This window comes from Heterodontus francisci, chromosome 36, assembly GCF_036365525.1.
Source record: "Heterodontus francisci isolate sHetFra1 chromosome 36, sHetFra1.hap1, whole genome shotgun sequence".
Classification (NCBI taxonomy): Eukaryota; Metazoa; Chordata; class Chondrichthyes; order Heterodontiformes; family Heterodontidae; genus Heterodontus; species Heterodontus francisci.
Genome location: NC_090406.1, coordinates 33,224,057 through 33,249,611, shown reverse-complemented (window position 1 = coordinate 33,249,611; position 25,555 = coordinate 33,224,057). Strand labels below are relative to the sequence as shown.

At 44.5% G+C, this 25,555-nt stretch overlaps 1 protein-coding gene across 3 annotated transcripts in view; it reads left to right on the top strand.

Moving 5' to 3' along the window:
- Positions 1–25,555, top strand: part of LOC137351733 (tight junction protein ZO-3-like) — a 112,978-nt gene that overhangs the window by 76,259 nt on the left and 11,164 nt on the right. For 2 of the 3 annotated variants that reach the window (XM_068016482.1, XM_068016479.1), the window contains exons 6-15: positions 1,001–1,104; positions 1,706–1,868; positions 7,850–7,949; positions 8,547–8,614; positions 10,506–10,578; positions 11,386–11,542; positions 12,780–12,906; positions 14,512–14,731; positions 18,115–18,308; positions 24,317–24,412. In XM_068016482.1, coding sequence (XP_067872583.1) covers positions 1,001–1,104; positions 1,706–1,868; positions 7,850–7,949; positions 8,547–8,614; positions 10,506–10,578; positions 11,386–11,542; positions 12,780–12,906; positions 14,512–14,731; positions 18,115–18,308; positions 24,317–24,412 — 1,302 coding nt within the window. The remainder of the gene's footprint in view (positions 1–1,000; positions 1,105–1,705; positions 1,869–7,849; positions 7,950–8,546; positions 8,615–10,505; positions 10,579–11,385; positions 11,543–12,779; positions 12,907–14,511; positions 14,732–18,114; positions 18,309–24,316; positions 24,413–25,555) is intronic. The other variant, XM_068016480.1, reaches the window with a different exon arrangement.

The window sequence follows — 25,555 nt, the reverse complement described above, 5'->3', positions numbered from 1 at the left end:
GGTGCTTTTGTGGTCATTCTTCTGTAAAAGTACAATCGCAATATTGAGATGACATGTAGTGATGGTGTTTGAGAGTGAAGTGAATGAGCCAAGTGTTGTTCCTCATTTACTTGTTGTCCTCCAGTCTACTGCTGAAGTGCGGGCTGATATCTTTTTAAAGACTGTACAAGAGATTCCAGGATAGGTCACACACATTTTTCATGTGTTTTACGGCAATGACAGCACGAGTGGGAATGCACATGTGCAAACCCAGGAAATCCACATCTAATTGCCTTTGCAGATTTTTTCTTTCAGGTGTAAGTGTTCACTTTGTGGAAATTCTAGGCCATTGTCTTTTAGATCATTTGTCTTTTTGGTGGGGATGTGGTAGAGCATATGCAGTTAAAGTAGGATTGGTATAAATGGGTGGTTGTTGGTCGGCACAGACTCGGTGGGCTGAAGGGCCTGTTTCAGTGCTGTGTCTCTAAAAAAAAACAGTGCACACTGTGTAATATATAACAGCCTATTAGGCACTTTAGTGTTGTTCCTTCTTAAAGTGATCTGGGCTGCTTCCCAGCATCACTAGGTTCACTTTTTTTTTCTTTTTCTTCTACTCAACACACTTCTTTCCCTTACCTGCTTTTCTTTCTGGTCCCTTCCCCACCATTTCTCTCTCTTTCCCTTTTCTCTCCATTTTCCTCTATGAGGCGTTAGTTCAGGTATGGTGTGGAATGTACACTTGTGTCATTTATGTACCTGTAAGGTTTTAATTTTGCAGTTATCCCCTGCAGCTAACGTATCTGAGTAAGTCTTGCACAGTGAGGTGCAGAGTGCAGTCACACATTTGTGTTGTTAGACTATTGTTTTGCTCTTGATAAACTTCTCCTGAAAAGAATAATTGGACTTCACAAGAGCAGGGAGATGTGTTTGAAGTCTTGTTAATATTCAAGGGTTATCAGCATTTCTGGTCAGTTCAACAGGTGAATTCCTAAGTACCTTTGTGCACCATTTTTCCCCACAGAATACGGCTTGAGGTTGGGGAGTCAAATATTCATTAAACACATGTCATCGGGTGGTCTTGCCTCAAAGGAAGGGATCTTAAAGGAGGGAGACATCATACTGAAGGTAAAATATTCATTTTCAAAGGTCAAAGAGCTATTAATTAATGATAATTTCAGATCTCTAGGAGGGGATCCAGCCCATCAAAGGAGAGATTCAGCGATGTCACATTATCAGTTGAAAGCAGCGCTCACAAAGAGCTTCGATCTGAGAATCACAGGATGAATGGGTTAATGACAGAACTACAAATCCATAGGATGAATTCCTTGACCTGTGTTCCCTGAAAGCACTGCTCCCCACTAGCAGTGTGGGATCAATCCTATAGAGCCATTGTCTGATGGTTTCAGCTCTCCATTCCCCCCTTTATCTTAAACCACCATGGATTTCCTGTGATAAAAACAAAAAGTGCTGGAAATACTCAGCAAGTCAGGCAGCATCTGTGGAGGGAGAAGCAGAGTTAACGTTTCAGGTTTGTGACCTTTCATCAGAACTGAATTACTGACTACAACTATTGTGAGGGCAAGAGTTGCTAGAGGACGTTGGATGAAAAGAGAAACAGATAATGAAAATCAGTTTGTCCGACCCCTTATATCTTAATCCAATCATTGCCTAATGGATTAATGTTAGTGGAGGTGACAGCGATGCACCATTTTCTCTGTTTGTCTAGATTAATGGTATAGTGACTGAGAATATATCGTTGGAAGATACAAGGACACTAATTGAGAAGTCAGAGGGAGAGCTGAGGTTGGTGGTCCTTCGGGATAATGAACAGTTTCTGGTCAGTGTTCCAGAGCTGGTGGACAGTGAGGATAACAGCTCTGGCCTAGAAGGTAAGCGAGCAAACCACAAACCTGTTATTATTATACCATCTGTGGAGAGAAAAACATCGTTAATGTTTCAGGTCTGTGACCTGTCACCAGAACTGTCAAAAGTTAGAAATGCAATAGGTTTTGAGCAAGCGAAAGGGCGGAGGGGTGGAAGAAGAACAAAAAGGGAAGGTCTGTGATAGGTTGGAGGGTAGGACAGATTAAATGACAATAGGTTTCATGGCGCAAAGCCAAAAGGAGTGGTAATAGGACAAGTAAAGAAACAAAAGATGTGTCTGGATGAGCTGTGAATGACAGGATAACAGCTGTCCAAACACAAAGTAAAGGGTTTAAGAAAGAAACAAGAGGGGGAAAGAAACAAGTTAGTAAAAAAAAAGAAAAAATGTGGCACTGAAACACACGCTAACATTACACTAATAAGTCTGCTCTAATATACAGCTCTAATATATGGCGGGCAGCCATAAAGACAGGGCTAAATTGTGGCGAGTCGAAGAGACTTAGTAGTTGGCAGGAAAAAAGACAGAGGCGCAAGGGGAGAGCCAACTGTGCAACAGCCCCAACAAACAAATTTCTCTGCAGCACCTGTGGAAGAGCCTGTCACTCCAGAATTGGCCTTTATAGCCACTCCAGGCGCTGCTTCACAAACCACTGACCACCTCCAGGCGCGTATCCATTGTCTCTCGAGATAAGGAGGCCCAAAAGAAAGAAAAGAAAAAGAATATACAGCTAAGATAAATTCTACTTGACAGAATTTCCATGTTGCTTTCACAATTTCCTATTGTAACTTTGGTAGAAGATCAGTGGAAACTGCTGAAAAACAATATAAATGGCTGTTTACTCCTTTTCTTCAGGGTTTCTGCTGATTTTCCACCAAAGTTACAGAATCATAGAAACAGAATGGTTACAGCACAAGGGACATCAAAATCAATAAGAAGAAATTTTATAGTTACGTAAAGGGAAAGTGGGTGGTCAAAAGCAATGTAGGTCCACTAAAAGCTGAAAATGGAGATATTGTCATTGATAATGGGGAAATGGCAGACATGTTGAACAATTACTTTGCCTCAGTATTTACAGTTGAAAAGGAGGATAACTTGCTGGAAGTCCCAAAAAAATTAATCGCCGATAGGGGACAGGGACTTAATACAATTAACGTAAGTAAAACATCAGTAACAAGGAAATTAATGGAACTAAAGAGTGAGAAATCCCCAGGACCTGATGGTTTCCATCCGAGGGTGTTAAAGGAAGTAGGGGAGCACATTGTAGATGCCCTAACTATAGTCTTTCAGAGTTCCCTAGATTCAGGAGTGGTCCCTATGGATTGGAAAGTTGCACATGTCACTCCACTTTTTAAGAAGGGTGAAAGGGGGAACCAAGGAAATTACAGTAATATAAAAGCAAAATACTGCGGATGCTGGAAATACTCAGCAGGTCTGGCAGCATTTGTGGAGAGAGAAGCAGAGTTAACGTTTCAGGTCAGTCACCCTTCTTCAGAACTGGCAAATATTAGAAATGTAAAAGGTTATAAGCAAGTAAAGTGGGGGTGGGGCAAGAGATAACAAAGGAGGAGATGTAAATAGGACAAGGTCACAGAAAAACTGACCAGAAGGTCATGGAGCAAAGGCAAACAATATGTTAATGGTGTGTTGAAAGACAAAGCATTAGTACAGATAGGGTGTTAACGGACTGAATATTGAACTGCCGCAAGTACAAACATGAAAAAAAACAGTGGGTAAACAAACTGAACAAACTAAAATGAAATAAAATAAACACAAAAAATATATATATAAAAAAAGAAAAAAGAAAAAAAAACTAAAAATAAAAGTAAAATGGGGGGCCCGTCATGCTCTGAAATCATTGAACTCAATGTTCAGTCCAGCAGGCTGTAGTGTGCCTAATTGGTAAATGAGATGCTGTTCCTCGAGCTTGCGTTGATGTTCACTGGAACACTGCAGCAATCCCAGGACAGAGATGTGAGCATGAGAGCAGGGGGGAGTGTTGAAAGCAACCAGAAGCTTGGGGTCCTGCTTGCGGACTGAGCGGAGGTATTCCGCAAAGCGGTCACCCAGTCTGCGTTTGGTCTCCCCAGTGTAGAGGAGACCACATTGTGAGCAGCGAATACAGTATTCTACATTGAAAGAAGTACAAGTAAATCACTGCTTCACCTGAAAGGAGTGTTTGGGGCCTGGGATAGTGAGGAGAGAGGAGGTAAATGGGCAGGTATTACACCTCCTGCGATTGCAGGGGAAGGTGCCATGGGAATGGGACAAGGTGGTGGGGGTAATGGAAGAGTGGACCAGGGTGTCACGGAGGGAATGATCCCTTCGGAATGCTGACAGGGGAAGGGAGGGGAAGATGCGTTTGATAGTGGCATCACGCTGGAGGTGGCAGAAATGGCGGAGGATGATCCTTTGGATATGGAGGCTGATGGGGCGGAAAGTGAGGACAAGGGGAACCCTGTCGCAGTTCTGGGAGGGAGGGGAAGGGGTGAGTGTAGATGTGCGGGAAATGGGCTGGACACAGTTGAGGGCCCTGTCAATCACTGGGGGGGAATCCTCGGTTGAGGAAAAAGGAAGACATATCAGAAGCGCTGTCATGGAAGGTAGCATCATCAGAGCAGATGCATCGGAGACGGAGAAACTGGGAGAATGGAATGGAGGCCTTACAGGAGGCAGGGTGTTAAGAAGTGTAGTCGAGGTAGCTGTGGGAGTCGGTGGGCTTATAATGGATATTAGTCTATCCCCAGAGATGGAGATAGAGAAGTCGAGGAAGGGAAGGGAAGTATCGGAGATGGGCCATGTAAAGGTGAGAGAAGGACGGAAATTAGAAGCAAAGTTGATAACGTTTTCCAGTTCGGGGCGGGAGCAGGAAATGGCACCGATACAGTCATCAATGTACCAGAAAAAGAGTTGGGGGAGGGGGCCTGAGTAGGACTGGAACAAGGAATGTTCGACATATCCCACAAAAAGACAGGCATAACTAGGACCCATGAGGGTACCCACAGCAACACCTTTTACTTGAAGGAAGTGAGTGGAGGTGAAGGAGAAGTTGTTCAATGTGATTTCAAGTTCAGCCAGGCAGAGGAGGGTGGTGGTGGATGGGGACTGGTTGGGCCTCTGTTCAAGGAAGAAGCGGAGAGCCCTCAAACCATCCTGGTGGGGGATGGAGGTGTGGAGAGATTGGATGTCTATAGTGAAGAGAAGGCAGTTGGGGCCAGGAAACTGGAAATTGTCAAAATGATGTAGGGCGTCAGAAGAGTCACAGATGTAAGTGGGAAGAGACTGGACCAGAGGAGAAAAGATAGAGTCAAGATAGGAAGAAATAAGTTCAGTGGGGCAGGAGCAGGCTGACACAATGGGTCTACCAGGACAGTCCTGTTTGTGGATTTTGGGAAGGAGGTGGAAGCGGGCTGTCCGGGGTTGCGGAACTATGAGGTTGGAAGCTGTAGAGGGAAGATCTCCAGAGGAGATGAGGTCAGTGACGGTCCTTTGGACAGTGGCTTGATGTTCGGTGGTGGGGTCATGGTCCAGAGGGAGGTAGGAAGAAATGCCTGAGAGTTGGCGCTGAGCCTCTGCAGGGTAGAAGTCGGTACGCCATACAACAACAGCACCACCCTTGTCTGCAGGTTTAATGACCATGTTGGGGTTAGACCTGAGAGAACGAAGAGCCTCAAGTTCAGAGGGGGACAGGTTAGAGTGAGTGAGGGGGGCAGAGAAATTGAGATGACCAACGTCTTGCTGACAGTTTTCAATGAAAAGATCAAGAGCGGGTAAGAGGCCAGGGGGAGGGGTCCAGGTGGCGGGAGAATGCTGGAGGCGGATGAATGGGTCTGCTCGTCGGGGGGAGGACTCCTGGTCAAGAAGTGAGCCCGGAGGCGGAGGCGGAGGCGACGGAAGAAGAGCTTTCAAGGAAATTACAGACCAGTTAGTCTGACATCTGTGGTGGGCAAGTTGCTGGAGTCTATAATCAAGGATAGGGTGACTGAACACCTAGAAAAATTTCAGTTAATCAGGGACAGCCAGCATGGATTCATGATGGGAAGGTCATGCCTGACAAATCTCATTGAATTTTTTGAAGACGTGACTAAGGTAGTGGACAGGGGAATGTGTATGGATGTTATTTATATGGACTTCCAGAAGGCATTTGATAAAGTCCCACATAGGAGACTAACTAAGGTAGAAGCCCATGGAGTTGCGGGCAAATTATTGACATGGTTAGAAAGTTGCTTGAGTGGTAGGTGACAGAGAGTGGGGATAATGGGTAAGTTCTCTGATTGGCAGGATGTGACTAGTGGTGTTCCGCAGGGAACTGTGTTGGGGCCACAATTATTCACATTATTCATTAACGACTTGGATGATGGCATAGTAAGTCATATATCCAAATTTGCTGATGATACAAAGTTAGGTGGCATTGCAGACAGTCTAGATGATAGCATAAAATTGCAAAGAGATATTGACAGACTAGGTGAGTGGGCAAAACTGTGGCAGATGGATTTCAATACAGGCAAGTGTGAGATTATCCATTTTGGACCAAAAAAGGATAGAGCAGGGTACTTTCTAAATGGGAAGTGGTTAAGTACAGTGGATGTCCAAAGAGACTTGGGGGTTCAGGTGCATAGATCTTTAAAATGCCACGAGCAAGTGCAGAAAATAATCAAAAAGGCTAATGGAATGCTAGTCTTTATATCTAGAGGATTGGAGTATAAAGACACAGAGGTTATGCTACAGCTATACAAAACCCTGGTTAGACCCCACTTGGAGTAGTGTGAGCGGTTCTTTGCACCACACCTTAGGAAGGATATATTGGCCTTGGAGGGAGTGCAACGTAGGTTTACAAGAATGATACTTGGACTACAGGGGTTAAGTTATGAGGAGAGATTACACAAATTAGGCCTGTTTTCGCTAGAATTTAGAAGGTTAAGGGGTTATCTGATCGAAGTCTTCAAGATATTAACAGGAAAAGACAGGCTTGATAAAGAAACTATTTCCACTGGTTGGAGATTCTAAAACTAAGGGCATAGTCTAAAAATTAGGACCAGACCGTTCAGGAGAGATGTTAGGAAGACTTCTTCACACACAGGGTGGTAGAGGTTTGGAACTCTCTCCCACAAACAACAGTTGAAGCTAGAACAGTTGTTAATTTTAAATCTGAGATAGATTTTTGTTCAGCAAAGATATTAAGGGATATGGGCCAAAGGCAGGTATATGGAGCTAGGCCGTGGATCAGCCATGATCTCATTGAATGGCGGGATAGGCTCGAGGGGCTGAATGGCCTACTCCTGTTCATATCTTCCTATGTTCCTAGAAGGAGGCCATTTGGCTCTTAGACTCTGTGCTGGTAATTTAGTTATCCCTGCTACCCCAGAGAAGTTTTTACATTCTGCTCATTCTGTCCCCCAATTTCTACATTGTCTCTGCCTGCTCTTATTTTCACTTTACTTCTATCAATTAAGTCCTATTATGAATTGTACTAATATCTAGAAATTCCATTGCAATATTAGCATGCAGGTGGTTAATATGTTTGTCGGGCCTATCTAAAATAAATGGACCAACACCTCCACTAAAACAGATCGCAGAGGAATGACCAATAGTTATATGTTAATATCACAGACAGTAATTTCCAGTGTGATATCTTTTCGTTTTAAAAATTCGACATGTCACCTACTGCCCAGTGCAAACTGGGCAAGGGCAGAGTTAGATGTTGGAGGGAAATTGGGGCGTGGAAGTCAGATCGAGGTTTGAGTTTTAAATTTTCTGTCCACAAGACAGAGCTGCAAGAAGGAAAACTATAAAAACGAGGCTTATGATGTCCAACTTTCCTTTCAGAAACTTCTAGATAGTCCAATTAAAAACCACATTGCCTGCCCCTTATCCCATCGAGTGGTGACTCTTGTCAAAAGAAACAAAAATGTGACTTCCTTTCCAAAAGAGATTGAGAATAAAACTTCAGTTCTCAAATTGTTCAGATTATCTGTATTTACTGCACAGATCTTTCAGACATGGAGCCAGAACGTACAGATTCTCCCCGTGAGAACCAGTCAAAACGCATTGCGGTGGATCCTACCAACACAATGAAGAGCAATGGAAGGTAGGTATTTTCAGAACAGTGCAATGGAAGGTCCTGTTTTACAGGGTGGAGCACTTGAAGATAGAGGCCACTTTATATAGAGTACAGCAATGGAAGGTAGTGGTCACTATGCAGAGCAGAGCAATGGATGGGGAGGCCACTTTACTGTATCTTCCATTTCCAGTTATATTCATTTCCAATACTAACACCATGACTACTACATCTTATCACTAAGAAACCAAGGGGAAGGGTCCAATATCCACTCAGCATTGAGCCCCTGAGCCCATTGGTCAACATCTCTCCAGTCTGTAAGGGTTAAGCTATTGAAACCCAGACTGGTTGATAGCCAACAACAGTAAAGCCAGTGAAAAATAATATACAAACCCCTAACAGCTCTGTATTTGTTTGCCCTTGTGCCTAAGACATTAACCCATTTAAAATGAAATAACTCCTCCATTAAAATAGTGAACAAAGGGAATTGTACATGCAAATGGTTAGCATTCCAGTGTTAATTTCTGCGCTTTGTGATATTTGTTCTGTGTTGAATTGGTGCCGAAACCCAATCCTGCTTTGCTTTTGCTGACCAGAGATAACCCATGTTTCTCACTCTTTTTCCAGCTTAAAGCCAAATAAAAAGCCAGTGTCAGAGATGGAGGTCAGACCTGCAGCCTCCAAGTCCACTTATGGTGAGTACCAGTGGGTAATCAGCCAGTTCCTGGAGCAGAATCTAAGCTTGCACCCAGCTTAGCTATTTTAGTTTTCACTGATTGACTCTAACAACCATCCTTCACAGCAATGAATAGATTTGGTTTGGCATAGTGCAAGTTATTGTTTGTGAATGGGTTTTAATACATCATTTATCTGACTCTCTGCTGCTGGCGGAAGCCCTGACCTGGGTCCAGTGCTGTACATGAAATTAGATGGTGCTGCTGGCTCCAAGACCGACCTGAAGACACAGAGCAGGATTGTGCCATGGCTCCAGGACCCTGATGTGGGAGCCAAATGGGGGTCTTGAGGCCGGACTTGCCAGGAGCCAGACTGTGGAGCTATTTTCCCGGAGACAGCCTCCTGATAGGCCGCCTCTGCACTCGCCATCCAATTAGGGATGGTGGGTGTTTCCTGAGTCAGGAGAGCCAACAGGAGGCAATCTAGCGCTAAAAGAATGGCACCCCCACTTTTAGAGGTGGGTGCTGCCAAGTATGTAGGGAGGTACGAGGGCACCTCCATTCCTCGTCACAGGCCACAAATGAGAGATATAAGCAGGGTCAAAAGGATTAGTGCCGTTGGACAGGAGGGAGAAAGCCCCCCACACTAATGAGCACTGCCCCGCCACAGTTGTGGGCGCTTATTAGTGCGGTGCTCTTCCCCATTGAATGCAGCCTCTAGTTCCAATAACGCCACACTCCCCCCCCCCCCCCCCACCCCCCCACCCCCCCAACCCTGGACTGCCGCAGGGAGACTGCCTCCATTAAGCTGACGGCTTCCGCATGCAACTGGGAAAACCACCGGCAAAATGCCAGCAAACCCTTTAAATCACCCCTAATTAGGGGCCTAAAATATGCAAATTGGCTACCTGCCTCGGTGGAGTGGACAGCCAGTCTGTTTCCCAGGCCACCCCTGGGAAACTTCCCCAGCAGCGGGAATGTGTTGGGGAGCTGTCCTGACGCAGTTCCCCACTATTTTCCCAGCCCGCCCACCTCCAAGCCCACCACCACAGGGCTGGGAAGATTCAGCCAATAGTTTTTGTTATTGTCTTCGGTGAGAGCAACATAAATATCAGCACCATTGGAGCCTGCCATTACTTAATTCCATCATGTCTAGTTGTTGAGCGGTCAAGAATAAGGAGCCAAAGATCAAGAATTAAATGTCAGAGATTTAGAAAGGAGGGCGGAGAATTGTGAGGATGTGGAATTCATTTCCACAGTTAAGTGGTTGAGGGAGAAACTGTGTCAACATTCAAGATTAGATTGGATAGGCAGATAAAGGAAAAAGAGGTTGAAGGGATATGGGAACATGGTGTGTAACTGTGACTTGAACTGTTTGCTTGTGTGGAGGGAAAACACTGACATGAACCGGGAAGACTGAGTGGCCTGTTTCTGTGCTGTAAGTTCTCTTTGTATCTCACTGCCAGAAGTAAGGAATGCTAAGGGGACAAATTTCTCAGCTCCAGCAGCCACTTGTATCACAGAATCCTTCTCCTTCAAACATATGTGAAGGTAACATTCATTTAATTCCAACTTTCCCTCCTCAACTAACGGCATTGCCTCTTTGCTGGGTTACAAGGTTCCATCGCTGCCCTGTTGTCTCAGCGAGGAGACCACCCTCCATGTGTGAGCCTAGGGAGCTAGAGTTGCCAAGCTGTTCAAACCCTGGAGATGGGGTAACAAAGCCAAATCCAATCCAGTTTCCCTGAGCTATCAGGTACACACACTATCTGGCAGGAGTAGCTGTATGATGCAGTGAGGAGCTGGGTTATAGTGAGGAGTTGGATTGTAATGAGTGTAGTAGCTTTCTTTTGTTCACTATTTAATGGCTGTTTTTCAACATAAATCTTTGACTTAACTTTTCCAAATGCAGTTATTGAGGAGCCAACATATGCTGCCCCTATCAAGACTTCGAACACAAGGCCACAGGATGAATATAATGTTGGGTGAGTACCAACAAACAATGAGATCAAATAAACTGGAGCTATATGCAATAAGTGCACAATTGCATGAAGATGCAAAGTTAATTTACCAATTCAGCGCAAGGAACTGCCAGTTTAGCAAGAACAATGGAGCCTAATTCATTCACCTGTTATTTCCTCGCCTCCTCTCCTTAGGGTGCTGACTGATGCTTGGGCTACAGTTCCAAGGACATTTGTTGCACTCTTCCTGATAGTAGTTGGCTAGGCCATGAAGAAAGGCCACTTGCACAAGGCACCAGAGAATGGCCAAGGCCCATGGAACTGTCAGCACTTTCGAGGAAGGGGAGAAAAAAAAATTGTTTTTTCTTTGCATAAATTCAGGAGCAAATTGGTTGATCTCTTAAAAATAAAAGCCATTAATATAATGGTAAGAATGAAGTAAACAGAGGTCTTCTGTAGGCTGAAAGACTCATCAAACTCTCTCCCCCATGGGCAGCCATTGTTCTTTGTTGTGTAGCTGAATGATGTCAGCACACGCCTTCCCATCAAGAACTGCAAGCTAGCTTTATGCTGTACAGGCTAGCTTTAATTAATTCTGGCGAGCAACAATATTGGGCCCCCTGCTGATGCATGCAGCCAGTGAAGAGTGTGGTCAGTGCTGGCTGCACACAGCAATCATTATAATGAACAGGTAGCATGAAATTGCTGTGCTACCTGCATTACATTGAATGGACACAAGGTGACCGCACATCCCAATCCCTGCACCTGTTTTCAGGGCTATCCAATTTAGCTCCCAATATATGCTCACTAACTGGATATTTCAATATTTAGTTACAGTCCAGATATGAAAGTGGCAAGGTTTGTCAAGGATGCCAGTGTTGGACTGCAGTTGGCCGGAGGCAATGATGTTGGGATATTTGTATCTCGAGTTCTAGATGATAGTCCTGCAGCCAGACAGGGAATCCAGAAAGGAGACCAGATTCTGCAGGTAACTGAATGCTCAATCCTAAATTGTTGTTATTGACATCCTAAAACTTCAAAATGTTACTCTCTTGTCGTTATTTTAGTGGGGCTTTTATGGAGTGAATGTAGAGAATTTATCTGGGCAAAGGTCTCAAGGGTCCGCATTCAACAAACCCTTGATCCACCCACAGCCTCCATCCCCACAATAAGTAGTCACTGAATCTGATTCATCTAAAGGTGTTTAGGCAAGGACACTGCCAACAGTAAACAAGGGGCGCAGAATCAGGATGATCACTAGAAGATAAGGGGGAGGTTAGACGATTTATTTTTTTCAGATGAATATTAAAACATGGAATAATTTACCAAAAATGCCTGCTGTGAAAGAGACTAAAACATAATTTTAAAAAGAAAAGTATAAATATTTGAAAAGGAAGAATACAAAAGGATTCAGGAAAGTGATAGAGGATGGGATTAGTTTAGATTTTGTTAATCGGTTAGAATGTGGATTCCTACATCGATTGCTGTTAAAGCAGGAAACATAGATTCATTTAAAAGGGAATTAGGTACTTGCCTGGAAAAGAGAAATATTAAAATATGATGAGGGAGCAGTGGGATTAAACTCAGTTGCTCACGGAAGAAAATACTGGCACAATTAATGGGCCTAATTTTGTGCTAGAATCTTTTATTTTTCTGCACCAGTGCTAGAGAGCCAGGCTTCTGACCAAGATGATGAAATGAGATTGACCTTTGATGTAATAAAGCACCAGCCCAAGCCCAGAGAGGCAGGTGCTCATGCGTGTATTCCCATGAGACCCTCCACTTAAGAGAGGCTGCTTCCGCCACTTGGCTTGTGATCATTCAAAGGCAGCAACAAATTAATTAAATCAAAGCAAAGGGCAACAACACTCCCCATGGCTCAATAGATAACTGCACTAGGAGGTACTGATCCATACAGAAAAGGAAGGTCTGGACTTTAATGAGTAGGCTGAGTTTGGCAGAGGAGGTGCTATAATTGGCCTTATAGTGATGCCAATGCTAATCACAGTCCAGAAATTCCTGTTGAGAATGCATGAATAGATGTCGGGTGAGGAGAGGATTGGATTTGGCTGCGATTTCATCCTCAGTCCACTACCCTGTGAACAATCACTGTTGAGGATCACACATGAGGAATGGTCCCACAAACATTCTGCTCTATAATTGCAGAAAGAAAGTCGAAGAGTTTTCACAGTAAGGCTCAGCTACTCATTTTTTTACCTGAATAGGTGAACAATGTCAACTTCCAAAACCTCACCCGCGAAGAGGCAGTGCTGCTCATGTTGGATATACCGAAAGGAGAGCTGGTAGAGATTAAAGCACAGAAGAAGGAGGACAGTGAGTATTACTTGCTATGTAAGTTCCTACCTTTTGTATATATATTTCATGTTTTTCAGCAAATAATTCTCCCATCCTCTCCTGAAGGTTGACTCTTGCTGAGGTATGACTCCAAATTCCCAGATTCCTTTCCATACGGCACCAAAGTGGCCACTCGTCATGTGTGACCTCAGACCATGAATTTCATTTGACATGTGATGGCATTAACAGCGGAGACTAACCCTGTTCTCACTCAATGTCCATGGACAGTTGTAGCATCTCCATTGCTCAACTCAGTGGATAATGATCAGGAACTTGGAATGATTTTCCCCTCCATATCCTGAGCACCTAAGCTCCTTTACTGTTGCTTCAACTGTGTTGTTACGGTATCTGTAATATACCTTTCACAGACTCAATTTAATGGCTCTTTTTGGTCAGCTGGGTGCCTAACACGTGTGGAAACCCATCATCATGTTTAAAAGTCTGAAAACTAAACTGCTAAGAAATCTATACCTGTGGAATTTGTGCGTACTTGATATAGAGAGCAAACTCTTTCTGTAGAGATACACATGAGCAACCAGTCCAGAGAATTTAGTTGTAGGTTTGTATGGGCCTCAGATATGTGCAGAGATACTCTGAAGTTTAACCAGCTAAATCTATGCAACTTGTGTCCAGGTTGGGCATTGACTAACAGGATTATTTGGAGCTGGATGGGAAGAATTCCAGCCCCAAGTGACAGGCCTCCCTGTATATTAGTGAGCCAGGTAGATTGGTCAATTATCAGCAGTACCCTGCAGACGTGCCTGGATTACCAAGTCTGCCACAGATGGTTGATTTGATTCCAAACTTGCATCCCCGGATGTGTCATTTTCAAGGCACTTTGATCCCCAAAAAGAACTTACCTACTTTCTGCCCGCTACACCCTGTCCCCCAGGAAGATAGTCACAAGCTGGCCTTTACTGCAAAGAATAGGATAGCAGGTGGGAACTAAAAGTAAAACTAAAAACATTGGAAATACACAACAGGTTGATCAGTATCTGAAAGAGGAAGACAGTTTAGCATTGTGGGTGCAACCCTTCACCAGAAGTGTGCTGCTTTTTCTTTTATATTGATATTAGCTGACCTTCGTGGCATTGCTCACAGATTGGAGCACAATTGGGAGGTTTAGCTGTGCAGGTGGAGCTCTATTAAATTTGGCCCATCCCTTCAATGCCATTGATCAGTCCTGCTCTGTCGGTAACTCTCTAAATAGCACAGCCTAAGATCATTTAGAGCTCGTTGATGAGGGAAATTCCTGTCACTGGCATCTGTAATAAATCCCCAGAGGCTGGGTCATCAAGATCAAAAAAACAACAGGACATGATTGGCTTTCTCTCTCATTTAATGCTTTTGATACTTATGATATCTGAAGTGTGACAGATAGGCATTAGACTCCAAGCTTTTATATTTAGGAATGACGAGAACAGATTTCCAGTCTTCACATTTCTTCTTTCATTGCCTATATTATTTCTATTATTTTTTAATTAAAGGAATGTAAATGATTGGAAACTAGAGCTCTGAATCTTTATTTTCTTGCCCAGTTTCATTAACTTGGTTGGCTATATTCTTTATAAATAAAATAACACAGAAGTTCCTTTCTTTCAGTTTATAAAAAGATGATCAACTCAAATGTTGGGGACTCTTTCTACGTGCGAACACACTTTGACCATGAGATAGAAGGGACACAGGAACTAAGCTTCAGGAGAGGAGAAGTTTTCCGAGTCGTCGACACCATGTACAAAGGGAAGCTGGGGGCGTGGTACGCTATGCGAATCGGCCGAGACTTCAAGGAGCAGGACAGAGGCACCATTCCCAGCAAGAACAGGTCTGTGATCTGACTGGGACTTTGTAAAGAATGCAGGCAAAAGGATGTGCAGCTAGTGGCTCAAACTGGCTTAGGAATGTCAAGTCATTCCTTTCAGGAAATTATGTTATCAGATGCACTAAATTTATAACCCTTGCTCCCCTATGTTCTTCAAGGCACTGACTCCTTGATTCCAATGGTAGTGTCCTACCTGTCACCTTAGTTGAGATCAACAATCTCAGAACATGCCAGGAATCAAACCAGGGACTGTTATATTCTTAAATGGTACAGTTACTCACCAGATGAACTTTAAAATTCTCCTCTCCCATATTAATTTTCTCTGTAATCTTTGTAGTGGCAGAGAACCATAGGTAGAGGCCACCATCTAGTACTTTCTTGAGGTGGCCATTTTGCCAAGAGAGTGAGAGCATCACAGAATAGCCTGATCCTGTTGCCAAAACCTGAGCACATGAGTCGAGGTCATTGCATCATGATCAGAAGTAGGAACCTTGGCCAATTCCCCCACACCCACAACACACTACCACTCCCACCCACCGTTCCCCTCCGCCCCCCCCGCCCCCCCCCACAACTCTTTACAGCCCAAGGACACAGATGTTAAGTATGTCTCCTGTTATACTGACGGAGATCAGCTAACAGCAAAGGCCACAGATTCAATCTGGGATCTTCTTGGCCTGCAGGCCTTAGATATTTACTAACTTAATCAGCTGAGTCAGGGAGAGCTGGAAATTTGGTCTTTAAAAGCAAACTTGATAATGTTAAATTGAGTTTAAAATTTAATAGAACTTCTGACCTTAAGGAGTTTTAAAAATATTCATTTTCAGAATGTGGGTCTTGTGAGCAAACCCCGTATTTATTGCCCTCAGAAAATGATGGTGGGCCTTCTTAGTAAAATAGTTGTTTGATATAACTGAATGGCTTGCTAAACCATTTCAGAAGTCAGTTATGAGTCAACCAGATTGGTGTGGATTAAAGCAAAATACTGTGGATGCTGGAAATCTGAAATAAAAGCAGAAAGTGCTGAAATACTCAGCAGGTCTGACAGCATCTGTGGGGAGAGAAGCAGAGTTAATGTTTTGAGTCAGATATGACTCTTTTTCAGAACTGAAGGTACGTAGAAATGTGATATGTCTTATGCTGTTGAAAGGGGGGAGGGGGAGGAAGAACAAAGGGAAGGTCTGTGATAGGGTAGAGGGTGGAAGAAATTAAATGACAAAGATTTCATGGAATAAAAAGTAAAGGGAGTGTTAATGGTTATAGTAAAAGACAAAGTATTTGTCCAGAGAGAGTGTTAATGGCAGAATAATGAACACCTCTGTCCAAAAGCAAAAACATGAAAAACAAGTTTTAGACTGGCACATGGTTAAAAAAAAGACAATCAAAAGGGGGTTCATGGTAGAGGCCTGCTCAGGTCGGGAAAAGGAACCCGACCCGAACCCAACCGAACCACCGCAGACCCGAGCCCGACCCGGCCCGAGTCCCTCCAATTTAGCCCTGTGCCCGACCTGACCTGAACCCACCCGGCTCGACCCAACCCGAGCCCGACTCGGCCATCCCTTTACTTACCTGCCTGACACCGAACCTGCAAGAGGCTACAGCGCATGCGTGATGACATGATAGTGATGTCACTCGCTCACTGCACCGACTCAGTTTTGTCCCAGACTCCCAGCTCAGGTAAATTTTTTAATTTCAATACTTGCCAGCAGAGCACTTACCGTGTGTGTCCGGCCCAACCCAACCCGGACCTGACCCGACCCGAACCCGACACATGTCGTCAGGTCCCATCGGGTTCGGGTCGGGTAACATGCCTCTCGGTCATGGTCTGAAATTGTTGAACTCAATGTTGAGTCCAGAAGGCTGTAAACTGCCTAATCGGAATATAAGGTGCTGTTCCTCGAGCTTGCGTGAGCTTCACTGGAACACTGCAGCAAGCCGAGGACAGAAATGTGGGTGTGAGAGCAGTGCGGTGAACCGGAAGTTCAGTGTCATATTTGTGGACTGAGCGGAGGTATTCTGCAAAGCGGTTACCCAATCTGCGTTTGGTCTCTACTAAATTGAAAGAAGTACAAGTAAATTGCTGCTTCACCTGGAAGGAGTGTTTGGGGCCTTGGATGATGAGGAGAGAGAAGGTAAAAGGGCAGGTGTTAGACTTCCTGCAATTGTATGGGAAGGTGCCGTGGGAAGGGGTCAAGGTGTCAGGGATGATGGAGGAGTGGACCAGGGTGTCACAGAGGGAATGGTGCCTTCAGAATGCTGACAGGGGAGGGGAGGGGAAGATGCATTTAGTGATGGCATCATGCTGGAGATGGCAGAAATGGCAGAGGATGATTCAGAGATTATTGTGGAACTGGCATTGCACATGGGCTAGACAAGGTAAGGACAGCAGGTTTTCTTTTCTAAAGTACACTAGTGAACCAGTTGGGTTTTTATTCAATTATGGCAACATGGTCACTTGTACAGGTTGCAGAGTTTTAGAAACTGAGTTGAAATTCTCAAATGTATGGGGGGAATTTGAATTTCCATCTCTGTGTTATTAGTCTAGGCCCTGGGTTACTAGCCCAATAGCATACCCGTTACAGTACTGTACCCTTATCAGTGCAAAAGGCAAGGCTGTGACATTTGCAACCATCTTCAGCCAGAAGTGCCGAGTGAATGAATCATCTCGGTCTCCTCCTGAGGTCCCCAGCATCATAGATGCCAGTCTCCAGCCAATTCGATTCACTCCACATGATATCAAGAAATGGCTGAAGGCACTGGATACTGCAAAGGCTATGGACCCTGACAACATTCCACAGTTCCAAAAACACTCAAGAAAGTCAACACCATCTAGGGCAAAGCAACCTGCTGGATTGGCACCCCATCCACCACCTTCAGTATTCACTCCCTCCACCACTGATGTACAGTGGCAGCAGTGTGTATCATCCACAAGATGCACTGCAGCAACACACCAAGACTCCTTCTGCAGCACCTTCCAAATCCGTGACCTCTACCACCTAGAAGGACAAGGGCAGCAAATGCACGGGAACATCACCACCTGCAAGTTCCCCTCCAAGTCACACACCATCCTGACTTAGAACTATTTCAGTGTTCCTTCACTGTCACTGGAAATCCTGGAACTCCCTTCCTAACAGCACTGTGGGTGTACCAACATCCCAAGGACTGCAGCAGTTCAAGAAGGCAGCTCACCACCGCCTTCCCAAGGGCAATTAGGGATGGGCAATAAATGCTGGCCTAGTCAGCGACGCCCACATCCCATGAAAGGATAAAAAAAAAGAAATGGGGTTGGCAATAATAAAGACGGCTATGAATGAAGCTTTTATTTACTGGAAGGCTAACTGTGGTACAACAATCTAACACCACATCTTGTGCTCTTCGTTTCCTTATAGAGCTGAACAGATTGCCAAAGCTGAAATTACTCAGAAAGTCTCATCCAGTTCATCGGCTGGAGCACGGGCAGAGTTTTGGAAAATGCGTGGCCTGAGAGGTGCCAAGAAAAATATAAGGAAGAGCAGAGATGACCTTTCAGCTTTGACTATTCAGGGCAAATTTCCCCCCTATGAAAGGGTCATTCTGAGAGAAGGTATAAAATAGAGAAAGTAGTCGGAACAAAATGTAATTCTGTTTGTGTGATTTGACATGCATCAAGAGTGGTGGATTCAATCATTTAAATGACCAAGTAAAAGGGGAACCATCAACTTCAGAGCTGCAGGCATGACGAAGTCACAGTGATTACATCAGCTTCCGAGACCTCATGAAGACAGGTGAAAAAGAGTGGAGATGGTGGGGGCACAGGCATGCGTGTGTATTGATGTGTACGTGTGTGTGAGACATACACACACCCACATATAGAGAGCGCAAAAAAGAGACATGAAGTAGAAGAGCAGGAGAGAGATGCAGAGAAAAACAGGGAAAGGGAGTGCAATAGATAGGGAAGGAGAATAGGACTGGAAGAGACAGAGCAAGAGAGAGACACAGAAAGATAGAGAAATAAAGAAAGAGAGATCTGAAGTGTGTAAACTATAAACTTTTCAATGACGAGTGCAGGAGGGCATGCCAGGAGCAGCACCAGGCATACCTCAAAATGAGGTGTCAACCTAGTGAAGATACAACCCAGGACTAATTGCATGCCAAACTGCATAAACAGTATGAGATAGACAGAGTTAAGTGATCTCATAACCAATGGATCCGATCTAAGCTCTGCAGTCCTGCCACATCCAGTTGTGCATGGTGGTGGACAACTAACTGGAGGAGGTGGCTCCACAAATCACAAAATCACAGAATTACAGAATAATACAGTGCAGGAGAGGCCCTTCGGCCCATCGGGTCCACACCGATGCATTAAAGACACCTGAGCTGTCTACCTAATCCCATTTGCCAGCACTTGGCCCATAACCTTGAATGTTATGACGTGCCAAGTGCTCATCCAGGTACTTTTTAAAGGATGTGAGGCAACCCGCCTCTACCACCCTCCCAGGCAATGCATTCCAGACCGTCACCACCCTCTGGGTAAAAAAGTTCTTCCTCAAATCCCCCTTAAACCTCCTGCCCCTCACCTTAAACTTGTGTCCCCTCGTAACTGACCCTTCAACTAAGGGAACAGCTGCTCCCTATCCACCCATCCATGCCCCTCATAATCTTGTACACCTCGATCAGGTCACCCCTCAGTCTTCTCTGCTCCAGCGAAAACAACCCAAGCCTATCCAACCTCTCTTCATAGCTTAAATGTTCCATCCCAGGCAACATCCTGGTGAATCGCCTCTGCACCCCCTCCAGTGCAATCACATCCTTCCTATAATGTGGCGACCAGAATTGCACACAGTACTCCAGCTGTGGCCTTACCAAAGTTCGAGACAACTCCAACATGACCTCCCTGCTTTTGTAATCTACGCCTCGACTGATAAAGGCAAGTGTCCCATATGCCTTTTTCACCACCCTATTAACCTGCCCTTCTGCCTTCAGAGATCAATGGACAAACACACCAAGGTGCCTTTGGTCCTCGGAATTTCCCAGTGTCAGGCCATTCATTGAATACTTCCATGTCACATTACTCCTTCCAAAGTATATCACCTCACACTTTTCAGGGTTAAATTCCATCTGCCACTTTTCTGCCCATTTGACCATCCCGTCTATATTTTCCTGTAACCCAAGACACTCAACCTCACTGTTAACCACTCGGCCAATCTTTGTGTCATCTGCGAACTTACTGATCCTATCCCCCACATAGTCATCTATGTCGTTTATATAAATGACAAACAATAGGGGACCCAGCACAGATCCCTGTGGTACGCCACTGGACACTGGCTTCCAGTCACTAAAACATCTAAAAATATCCCCATCCTCAATGATGGGGGAGCCCAACACATCAGTGCAAAACATAAAGCTGAAGCATATGCAACAATCTTCAGCCAGAAGTGTCGAGTTGATGATCCATCTTGGCCTCCTCCTGAAGTCCCCAGCATCACAGAAGCCAGTCTTCAGCCAATTCAGTTCAGTCCACGTGAGATCAAGAAACGGCTGAAGGCACTGGATACTGCAAAGGCTATGGGCCCCGACAATATTCCGGCAATAGTACTGAAGACCTGTGCTCCAAAACTTTCCGCGCCCCTAGACAAGCTGTTCCAGTACAGCTACAACATTTGCATCTACCCTGCAATGTGGAAAATTGCCCAGGTATGTCCTGTACACAAAAAGCAGGACAACTCCAACCCGGCCAATTACCGCCCCATCAGTCTACTCTCAATCATCAGTAAAGTGATGGAAGGGGTCCTCGACAGTGCTATCAAGCGGCACTTGCTTAGCAATAACCTGCTCAGTGACGCTCAGTTTGGGTTCCACCAGGGCCACTCAGCTCCTGCCCTCATTACAGCCTTGAATCAAACATGGACAAAAGAGCTGAACTCAAGAGGTGAGATGAGAGTGACTGCCCTTGACATCAAAGCAGCATTTGACCGAGTATGGCATCAACATACCCTGGCAAAACTGAGGTCAATGGGTATCAGGGGGAATTCTCTCCACTGGTTGTAATCGTTCTAGCGCAAAGGAAGATGGTTGTGGTTGTTGGAGGTCAATCATCTCAGCTCCGGGACATCACTGCAGGAGTTCCTCAGGGTAGTGTCCTAGGTCCAAACATCTTCAGCTGCTTTATCAATGACCTTCCTTCAATTATTAGGTTAGAAATGGGGATGTTCACTGATGATTGCACAATGTTTAGCACCATTTGCGACTCCTCAGATACTGAAGCAGTCCATGTAGAAATGCAGCAGGACCTGGACAATATCCAGGGCTGCTAAGTGGCAAGTAACATGCATGCCACACAAGTGCCAGGCAATGACCATCCCCAACAAGAGAGAATCAAACCACCTCCCCTTGACATTCAATGGCATTACAATTGCTGAATCCCCCACTATCAACATCCTGGGCATTACCATTGACCAGAAACTGAATGGGAGTAGCCATATAAATACCATGGCTACAAGAGCAGGTCAGAGGCTAGGAATCCTGCGGTGAGTAACTCACCTCCTGACTCCCCAAAGCCTGTCCACCATCTACAAGGCACAAGTCAGGAGTGTGATGAAATACTCTCCACTTGCCTGATGGATGCAGCTCCAACAACACTCAAGAAGCTCAACACCATCCACGACAAAGCAGCCCGCTTGATTGGCACCCCATCCACAAACATTCACTCCCTCCACCACCGATGCACAGTGTCAGCAGTGTGTACTATCTACAAGATGCACTGCAGCAACTCACCAAGGCTCCTTCGACAGCGTTTTATAAACCTGTGACCTCTACCACCTAGAAGGACAAGGGTAGCAGATGCATGGGAACACCATCACCTGCAAGTTCCCCTCCAAGTCACACACCATCCTGACTTGGAAGTATATCGCCGTTCCTTCACTGTCACTGGGTCAAAATCCTGGAACTCCCTTCCTAACAGCACTACCTCACATGGACTCCAGCGGTTCAAGAAGGCTGCTCACCACCACCTTCTCAATGGCAATTAGGGATGGGCAATAAATGCTGGCCTATCCAGGGATGCCTACATCCTATGAATGAACAAAATAAATATTTGGGGGGCAAGGGGAGTTGGAAATATAGTACAACTGATCTATACATATCTTTGAAGGCGGCAGGACAAGTTGATAAGGTTGTTTATAAAGCATAAGAAATTTTTGGCTTTACAGATACAGGCATAGAATACAAAAGTAAGGAAGCTATGCTATAAATCCATGGTTAGGCCTCAGCTGGTGTACTTTGTTCAATTTTAGGTACCACTTTTCAGGAAAAATGTTGAGGCCCTGGAGAGAGGCCAGAGGAGATTTACTACAGTGATATCAGGGATGAGGGACTTCAAGTATGTGGACTATGTAGAGAAGCTGGGATTACAACCATCAGAGCAGAGAAGGTTAATGGGATTTTCAATAGAGATCTTCAAAATCATGAAGTCTTTTAACAGAAAATAATGGAAAATTGTTTCCATTGGCAGAAGGGTTGGTAACCAGAGGACAGTGGTTCTCAAAATGTGGTCCGCGGGCTTGTCAAAAATGCAAGTCACTGACGCGCAACACCACAGTCAAGGTCATTCAAGAGAACAGGCCAGAACCTCATCCTCAGCACTTGTGCAACGTCACACAACCAGACTGGCTCCCACATGCGTGGCACAAGTCATCATAAGCGCAAGCAACATCAATGTAGTTTTATAAGCAAGGTGTATGTTACTGTTTTAACATACAACTGCAAGATTGGAATTTCAATATGTGTGGGGCTGAAAACAAAGAGCAATCAGCTGAACGTGAAGCCCGACATGAGACTGAAGCTCTCCAGCTTGGTACCAGACATCACCTCATTGGTGTCTCATCAAAAGCAGTGCCATTCTTCCCGTGAATTCTGATGAGGTTTTTTGGGATGGCAAGTGAAAGCAGGTGGGGTGGGACCAGTAGATGGTCTGCGGGGTCTTTTTCCCCGCCTAAGTGATCCGCAGACAAAAGTGTTTGAAAATCACTACCATAGGACACAGATTTAACATAATTGTCAAAAAAAGAAGGGAGATGAGATTTAGTTAGCATGGCAAATGTTTAAGTTCTGGAATGCACTCCCTGAACGGGCAGTGGAAGCAGATTCAAGAATAACTTTCAAAAGAGAATTGAATAAATACATGAAAATGAAAGATCTGTAGGGCTCTGGGGAAAGAGCAGAAACATGGAACTAATTGGATAGCTCTTTCAAAGAGCTGACACAGGCACAATGGGCCAAATGGCCTCCTTCTCTACTGTATGATTTTTGGAAACAATATAAGACCAGATCCCTGACATCTCAGATTCATAAGGTCAAATCCCTGACAGTATTAAATCCATGACAGTATCAGATTCCTGGCAGTCTTAGATGCCCAATAGATCAGGTCTTTGACAGTCTCAGATCTCTGAGAGTCTCAGACCCCTGACAGGTTTAACCCTTACTGCCCATTCTGCAGCTACCTTTGTAGTTTTTTTGTGCAGCTTGCAAGCTATAGTTTTATGACAGATTGGAATTTGGATTGGTGCTTGGGGTGAAAGTATGAAAGTGTTGGTGTGGCACTTAGATCTGGCTGTTGTTTATCTCAGCTGGATTGTTTAATGCCAGATAGTGCATTTTTTGATTCACCAATTCAGGTTTTTCTCAAAGATAGACTTACATTAATCCAGCACTTTATCAGTTATGGCTCACTGGTAATACTTACAACTGTCAGTCAGAATGTTGTGGGTTTAAGCCCCATACCAGAGACTTGAATACATAATCTAGGCTGACACTTTAGTACAGTACTGAGGGAGTGCTATACGTCAGAGTTGATTTCTTTGGACGGTTTAACAGAGCCATCTGCAATCAGGTGGATACAAAAGATCCTCTGGCACTATTCAAAGAAGAGCAATGGAGTTCTCCAGGTGTTCTGGCCAACATTCATTCATCAACTAACATCACTAAAACAGATTATCAGATGATTTATCTCACTGCTGTTGGTGGGATCTTGCTCTGTGTAAATTGGCTGTCATGTTTCCCTGCATTACACAAGTGCAATTTTAAAAGTATTATCGGATGTCCTGAAGTTACCACACAAAATGCAAAATCTTTCTTTTCCCATCTCTTAGAAATGTCCCACAGCATTTTGGACTTATTGAATTACTCTGTAGGGCAGTCACTGGTGTTATAGTAGGCAAATACCACCTCCATTGTGTACAAATAACAGTGGGATGAATGGTCAGTTCACCTGTTTTTGATGATATTTGATGAGGATGGAATGTCAGTCAGGACTTGGAGAATTCTCTGCTCTTCTTTGAATAGCACCATGGGATCTTAAACATCCACCTGAGCCACTGGAACAGGCAGAGAGGGTGTCCGTTTAGTGTTTCATCTGAAAGACAGAGAATTTAATACTAACAAAGCCGCACTTTGCCTCAGTCTTGGCAGAGGCAAAAGTGCTGAAGTGAACACCCACATCTAAGTGGATATTATATCCACTAAACAAGTTATGTATTTTTTTCCTGAAGTTCAGAAGTTACAGCATTTATTATTCTTTATTGACTTTGCTTTCATTATTTAATTTCTTTATTACAGCCAGTTATAAAAGGCCTGTTGTGATTCTGGGACCAATTTCCGATATTGCTACTCAGAAACTGGCCAGCGATCTGCCTGACCAATTCGAGCTTGCCCGTGAGTATTCATCTCGCTGTGACTTCAGATACCAAGCCTGGAAATAGAAGTGCTTTTGGTCAGGGATGGGTTGGTTGGTTTTAGGTCAAGAGATCATTTGGTCAGGTGCATTCTTGCATTTGTGCCTTTAGGTTGATTCAGCCTTTGATCATTCCTAGACACATGAAATGAGAAGCAAGTGTTGGCTGTTTGGAAATAAAACAAGGATCAGAGTTGCAACCAAAATGCATTCCCTACCCAAGATAGACCTTCCACTGGTAGTCTCTCTCTCTCTCTCTCGCTGTCAATCCATAGACAAACACAGGAAATGGCAGGTAGGAAAAGATTAGATGGTCCATTAACCCTGCCTCAAATTCCTGATGCTTGGAACAGAATGACGAGATGCTTCCTCTCTGTCCGTTCCATGTAATCTCCTGGGAGAGGAAAAAAAACAAAACTGCAGAGCCAGAAAGGGGGAAAAAGTCTGGAAAATTCCTCTCCAATCCCCTCAGGCGATCAAAATCAACCCACGATATCACACTGGCCATGCTTGTGTAACTGATAAATTGTGTATCTTTTATAAGATGTGATCTCTGTTACAACACAAGCCACCTCTCTTCTGAATATGTGCGGAGAATTAGCAAATATCTCACAAGCCGACAACTTTATTCCAAAGGTCCACTGCTCCCTATATCCACCCCTGTATTTTTTAAATACACAACCTCTGGTCTTCCCCAATCTGTCAAACTGAAATGAACTGCACAATCCAGCCCTTTCATTATTTTATGCACTTCTATCAGGTCACCTCTAAGCCGACACTGAAATTTAAGCCTATCTGAATAACTTAGGACTTTTAAGATGGGAATTATTCTTGTAGCTCTCCTCTGAACCTTTTCAAAGGCTGCTGTATCACCCACCATGTGAGGGAAACAAATGGACACAGTGCCCTAGGTATGGTCTAACTAATGACCTGTACAGGGAGAGAATTGTGTCCTTTGACTTATATTGAATGGTTCTATAAATACAACCCAATACCCTGTTTGTTTTGGCTATGGCTTCTCTGCATTTCTCATGAACCTTGAGTGCTCTGTGCATAATAGCACCCGGATCCTTTCCCAAAACAAGAGCAAAATACCGCAGATGCTGGAAGTCTGAAATAAAAAC